Here is a 6,527-nt window from a genome sequence, read left to right as displayed (position 1 = left end):
AATTTGTATATGTGTGGTAAAGACCTATAATTACAAATACTCACCCTTTAGGTACCAACTCAAAGACTATGAAAGGGACACACAAAATAAATAGAAAAAAAAAAAAAAGTTCAAAGAGTAAAAATCAAAGTGTTTTATATTGCAGATTGCTGACTAACAGAATTTCTTACCCATATGCAAGTTATCCTCAGCCGGATCATCAAGAACCTTCAGTTAAATATCACAGGACAGATGCGTTTTAGTTAGAATAATACTAAAATAACACATAGTTATAATTTATAGTAACAAATTTGACTTTTATGGTAATGAATCGCATAAAAAACTAAAACACTGTGTTTGACTCACCTCAACTAAATTAACAACATTAAGATGGTCAAGTTTCTTCAAAATAGCAATTTCCTGATAAACTCGATCCAACAGGCCAGAATGCTTTAAAAGATTCTCTTGTGATCCATTGGATTCTCTGGAAGGAGGTCGCCCTACACAGCCATCACAACATTAATATTAATATTCTGCAGAGAAACTTCATAAGAGAAAGTCACAAGCCTAAAATGTACATTTTTATTGCTTACGTGGGAATCCACACTGCTTCATTAACTTCTTTTTGGATACCAACTTCATAGCCTGCAATAATGATAATTATAATAAAATAAAATATTTTTAATAATAACTAAATGTTAAAAATGATCATTCTATGGCTAAATCCTTACAGAAGAAAATATAATTTTACAACACATATATGCTTACATAATACTGGTCATCATCTTCATTATATGCTAATTTGACCACCCCATATGAACCCTGGGTAAAAAAAACCCCAGAAGATTACCAGATATAGCCAATCAATCATAAACACGTAAAACAAATTACCGTAAGATATTTAAGTAGAACTACCAACCTTTCCTATCTCATTCTTTAACTTGTACTGGTTTAGCTGGACACAGTCCTGTGGATAGAAATGGGAATGTATTACTGTATGTATTAAGAAATATGACGATATTTAAAAAAAAAAAAATAAATAAAATTGACATTTTATTACACTCATATTTTGAGTGTGACTCAGTGGCCAAAAACAAAAGAAACAGCATTTTAAAAAAAAGAATTTGTATTTAATTTAAAGTCTTTCTTGTCATTTCTTTATAATTATTTGTGAAATTTACAAGCAATTGTGTGAAAATGGTAAATCCTACACCTAAATTGTGAAAACTCTAATCAGTTCCATTTTAATTTTTGTGAACATACTCCACCGATTCTCAACAATTTGAGGTAATGCTGCTGCAAAAGTATAAAATCTCCTGCTCGACTCACATCCCCATCAGAGATAGACACCCGCTTCGATTCAATAGTGGGTCGTCTGGCTATTCGTGGGGTGACGCCATTCTGGTAACTGGATCGCTCCTGCAGTGACAGCTTGCGATCGGAGAGATTGAGGCGATGTGGGGTGGTCCTGTATCCATTAGGAGGGGTCATTCTGTTGGCAGCCATGTTCATAGCTGCTACCATGTCCGCCAGTTCAGAATTGTAATCAGGGTCCAGATCCACCCTGTTGGCTGTGTCAGCACTCATGACTCTCCTGCTTCAGTCTGAGCTGCTTAGAACAAAGTACTCATCTCAGTGAACATTGCAGAGCCCGGTGTTCTTCAGAGGCTCTATAGGAACATCAAACTGTAAAAGCAGAATCGCAGAATCGAGTTTGACAGCAATAAGAAGCACACTCACTGCCATAAGTTCAAACACATTTAAGAGATGCATTGTTCTCTTAAGACTCTAAAAATTTTAATATGGTTTTATTACTGCTATTATGAAAGCACACAAAATGGACCACATATAAAGAGAACAAACTCATAAAACCATCTGTACTTACGAACATGCATCAACAGAGAAAATATATTGTAAAATAATGGCTTCATGTCCTGTCTCATTCAAGGTTATTATTATTAACTAAAACCATTAAAAACACACGTTCATTACTTGAAATAAAATAAATATGAACTAAAAAAAAAAAACACTATTTATTTTAGCTACACATTTGTCATTTTTGTTTAAGTTAACTAAAACTAAAATCTTAATAAAAACTATTAAACACAAAAAAACTAATAAAATAATAAACCACAACAAAAATGCAGGTAAAAAAGATCAAATAAAATCTATAATCTACATTAACTGAAATAAAATCTAAAAACTTATTTTAGTTAGTTGCTGAGGCAACATTTGTCATTTTTGTTTTAAGATGATTAAAATATGAAGCAGTATTAAAATAACTAAAACTTAATGAAAACTATATAGACATTTGTACAAACCTATAAAAATGCTAAAATGAAATGACAAACTTTAATTATAATTACAATAAATAAAATCTAATAAACATCAACTGAAATAAAATAGAATATGAAACACTTTTTAAGTTGAAGTATTAAAACTAAAAATAAAAAAGTTAACTATAAACGCAACAACTAGCTATACACTATATACTATAAACTTAACTATATAGACGTATAAAAATATGATACAATAACAAAATTGCTAAAACTTTAACAGAAATTAAAATAAAAAAGCAGAATAGAAGAAAATCTAATTCAAAATAATAATAAAAACATAGTATTTCAGTTATACTAAATAGCACTGGTCTGATTTTGACTATAAAAAAAGCATAAAAAAAAACATTCTGAAAAAAAAAAAAGTCTAAGCTCAGACATCATATATTGTCTGAGGTATATCAAACAGGATGTGAAATCCTGATATCTTACATAAAACATACAAAGCATTTGAAGTGTTAAAAATGTTGCATAAGTGTGTGACCTCAATCAAAAAAATATTTCTAGGTTTTCCTATAGTATACATAGGAGTTGTTATTACTTACATAGAGCAGCAAGAGATTGAATTGCCAGCCGTAGTGTTGCATGGTCTTCCACTCATCAGGCAGAAAATACTGTTGTGCCTCTGAAGCCCAGAGGACTGCAGACTCTTTGGGATCACTGAAGCAAAGAGGATTAGCTAGCATGGTCACATTTAGTTCAGCGTGGCTATATCTGTTCCAAAAGACTGTTTACATGAACGGACTGCAGTCAGTGAAAGGACATAAACAGTGATCAATGAGTGATGCTTCGTCATTTTGAGGGCAAGTGCCGTAAAGCACCTATGGTGTGAAAACACAAAGTATGACCAGTTAGTCCTGTTGCAGGGTGGAAAGGAAATGATAGCTAAGTGGCTAAGTTCTTGAACCTTTAACTCTAAAGTGTTTTCCTGTTATACTTTGACTTCAAGTAACATACTCTTGAGACAGTTTATCAGGTGGGAAAGAAGATCAAGTGTTATGTAACCTCATACAGGACATGCTAGTGGACGGCAAAATTGGATTTAATCCAAAACAAAGATACTTTTATAGAACGTCAAGCTTTTTATAATCGGTGCATTGTCAGTTACGTCATATTAATCAACACTTTCCCCCGTTTGGAAAATAATCAGAAGGGTCATGTATCAGTTAGATGTCTTTTCCATTTTAAAATGATATATTTGAATGATATGTTAATGAAAAATAATATGTTGGTATATGACAATGCAAAGTAACAGGGTTGATGATGGCAGTTTTATCATTCATTTGGCCATGTTCATGGTATTATAAAGAGAGTTTAATGCTGATACACCAGCAAATATCTCATTTTAAAAGACAGATAGTTGAAAATCACAGTTGACAGGGTTGACAATTTGTTGCCATTCTGTTTTGCTAAGCTTTACAAAATTAAATAAGTGCAAAAACGAGGACACACTTACTTGTTTATGCAGCATTTACTTCCTGAAAGGATGATGATGTTGTTTTGAGTTTTGTTTATTTACACACCCTATTTTTCCCGTAAGAGTGGGCGTGGCCATTTATACATTTTATGGGTCTGGCTTCCGGTGTCATCTGCTTCCAGCTATCTTTAGCTGTACAAAACAGCTCGTTTTGCTGCTTGAAATTGCAGATTGGTGCATCTTGCCATATTATTTTAAGGTATTATCTTAATTATGAACACACTGGTTTGTAGTGCAAACAGATTTTCCGTTTTACCGCACGTTTTTATTCTCGTTATTTCGCTAGCGGCTACCGGAAGTCTCGCACATTCAACGCTTCCGCGTTGAAAAATAAGGGGGATAAAACAGGGGAAAGTAAAATGGTATCAGGGTTGCCAAGTCTTTTAATAATACATTTTGAGAGAATAAATACATTTATATGTTTATGTTTATTATATGGGCATATTTGCTATTATAACAAAGGGAATTTGGAAACAGGTAGGCCTTTAAGAAAAAAACGGTCAATAAATAAAAAGAGCCAGAAATTATTTGAATGTGGACGATCATTATTCACGTTTCATAGAATGAAACAGATAACACATATCTATACAGTAGAATATACAGGCTACTATTTTCTAAAGTCTTTCTATAAGGCTATTCTAACAATTCTAGAGCTGTCCAAGGTGCTGAAGGCCCTCATACATTTTGACTCATGTTTTTGTGCTTGTCCTCATCTACATTTATCAAGGGTGTTGGAAGAGAATGTGTAGTTCTGTGTTGGTATTTTGGCTCCAATGAAAGCTCAGAAATCCCTAGTAACCAACCTCTCTGGAGCTCATGATCATGTTACAAGATGTACTAATGCAGCATGATCTCACAGCATCAGTAGCTCAAGTCCTAGGTGAGAGGCAGTGTTTTCATAAATGGGCTGCAATGCCTCTTGAAGGGGATTCAATGCTAAATTTGGACTATCTCAAGTGTTTGAACACTGCTCAACTTCTGGAGCTCCTGGAAGACGAGGAAAGGATGCGAGAAACAGTCAGACACAATTCAAAGGTACTGTTCAACACCAAAGTATAAGTACACAGTCACGAACGACAAAAACAAATGTGGTTGTGAGATTACGATTGCAAAAATTGCTCAGAAAAGTTAGTTCTGTGAAAATGTCAGTTAGCATTTGTTTACAGATTTCAAAGTGTCTAAATACTTTTATAGTGTCATTGTACATAACTTACCTGATCTGAAGGACTTGCCTGCAGTTACAGCATCTTCAGAGGTGTAAAAAGATCTTGATGGCCTCCAACTGTTGGCTTGCAGAGCAGAACTTAGCACATCAGCCACATCTGAACAACTCTAAAAAGCTTTTAGCTGAAAAGTACCAGATTCTTGGTCAGATGGTGTCTTCAGTGCGACACAAACAGAGAAAGCTGGGTAAGTTCTTGGTTAGCTTGTAATATAATGCTTTTTTCTAATGCGTGTCACTGTATAACTGACCTAATGCTTGTGCAGAAACTTTGCAGCAGAAACTCAGCCTTCGAACGATTCATAAGCTTCTTAAGGAGAAGACCAATCATTCCTTGAGTCAATCTGAGGTACATCTGAGACATACGTTTCATGAAATGCAGATTCAGATTTCAAAGACTTGAAAGAGTGCTTTCAAAGTTTTGATATAGATTTCTGTCTTTCATTCTCCAGAATCTCTGGCAGAAGTTCATAGAAGGAAAGCTTCTGCTGACAGATTTTGTGGAATCACTTCAAAGTTCTCAGGTGTTGTGTCATCGACGGCTTTTTCAAGTTGAGAAGATCCATAACCTCATCATACACGCACAAATATACAATCAGGATGCTGATTTTAGCCATTTTGAGCGTCATCCAAACTTCCTGCACTCACCGACCACAATCAATGTTTTCAGTGGCACCGCTCCTGTTATCTTGCTGCCTGGTTTCCAGTATCCTCATTTATCTCCAATATCACATCTTCCTCCTCTAAAGCATACTGGCTGTGTTGACACATGCTCGACTTTGATATCCAAAAATGAATCGAGCACTGAGACTCGCCGATGGCCAAAAAGACATGCTGCTTTACAGCCACTTGACAAGATTCAACCTAACATTTACCAGACTCCCAAGTAAAGGTTGTGCTGGTGATCTGGGAGCTATATATATATATATATTCTGATATACTGGACAGTTGATTTTTAGTTTTGGTCAATTTTGAATAAATCACTGTCAGTTTGATGTCAGAAATGTTGTGTGCAATTTGTCATCATTTATGTATTAGTCAAATAAACAAATGGAACCAAGTAATTCTAACAATTTTATCATCAAAGCCTCCTCCTCCACTCTAGGTAGTAAACTGGTTTATAATAGTTTTCATCTATTATATTTAGCTTAATTTGCTGCCATCTTCTATAGCTCAGAAGCTGTCAGTTGATTCATCTGGTTTAGAAGAAGGTCAACACGAGGACCAGTTGCTTGATCGGACTCATCTCTCTAATTAGAGCTCATTAAACAGGCTGAGAGGGTAAAGGAGAGCTTTTGTCAGGCCGTTGGCTTCTTTTGTCTCTGGATAATACTTTGGTTACATCACTGTCAGTATGTGCCATTGTCTGCAGCAGCTCAAATTGGGCAATTTTCTCATCTGTCAGCTAAATGCTTCTAGCCTTTGAGCAGCTCAGTCTGACAGACATCAACTGCCCCAGACAACTGACAACGTTTATAAGAGGTAAAACTAAATAGTGAGAACAGGACCTTCA

At 34.9% G+C, this 6,527-nt stretch overlaps 2 protein-coding genes across 5 annotated transcripts in view; one reads left to right on the top strand and one right to left on the bottom strand.

The window, feature by feature from the left end:
- The window catches only part of camkk1b (calcium/calmodulin-dependent protein kinase kinase 1, alpha b), a 6,604-nt gene extending 3,666 nt beyond the window's left edge, over positions 1–2,938 (bottom strand). Inside the window, exons 1-8 of one of the 4 annotated variants that reach the window (XM_058744820.1) lie at positions 2,861–2,938; positions 1,309–1,665; positions 899–946; positions 748–801; positions 573–624; positions 346–479; positions 171–207; positions 45–66 (exon numbers count right to left, since the gene is read on the bottom strand). In XM_058744820.1, coding sequence (XP_058600803.1) covers positions 45–66; positions 171–207; positions 346–479; positions 573–624; positions 748–801; positions 899–946; positions 1,309–1,566 — 605 coding nt within the window. In that variant the 5' untranslated portion in view covers positions 1,567–1,665; positions 2,861–2,938. Of the gene's footprint in view, positions 1–44; positions 67–170; positions 208–345; positions 480–572; positions 625–747; positions 802–898; positions 947–1,308; positions 1,768–2,860 lie in introns of those variants that run through there. The other 3 variants (XM_058744822.1, XM_058744823.1, XM_058744821.1) reach the window with 3 other exon arrangements.
- Positions 2,939–3,948: 1,010 nt separating this feature from the next.
- LOC131520920 (vacuolar protein sorting-associated protein 37B-like) lies at positions 3,949–5,919 on the top strand. Its single transcript, XM_058745475.1, has 5 exons — positions 3,949–3,991; positions 4,520–4,827; positions 5,031–5,202; positions 5,281–5,363; positions 5,467–5,919. Exons 2-5 carry the CDS (start codon positions 4,609–4,611, stop codon positions 5,902–5,904), a joined length of 912 nt encoding a protein of 303 aa, XP_058601458.1. The 5' UTR covers positions 3,949–3,991; positions 4,520–4,608; the 3' UTR covers positions 5,905–5,919.
- Positions 5,920–6,527: the final 608 nt, after the last annotated feature.

This window comes from Onychostoma macrolepis, chromosome 15 (assembly GCF_012432095.1).
Source record: "Onychostoma macrolepis isolate SWU-2019 chromosome 15, ASM1243209v1, whole genome shotgun sequence".
In the NCBI taxonomy this organism is placed as follows: Eukaryota; Metazoa; Chordata; class Actinopteri; order Cypriniformes; family Cyprinidae; genus Onychostoma; species Onychostoma macrolepis.
Note: the sequence above shows the minus strand (reverse complement) of the source record. Positions and strands in the feature narration are given on the sequence as shown.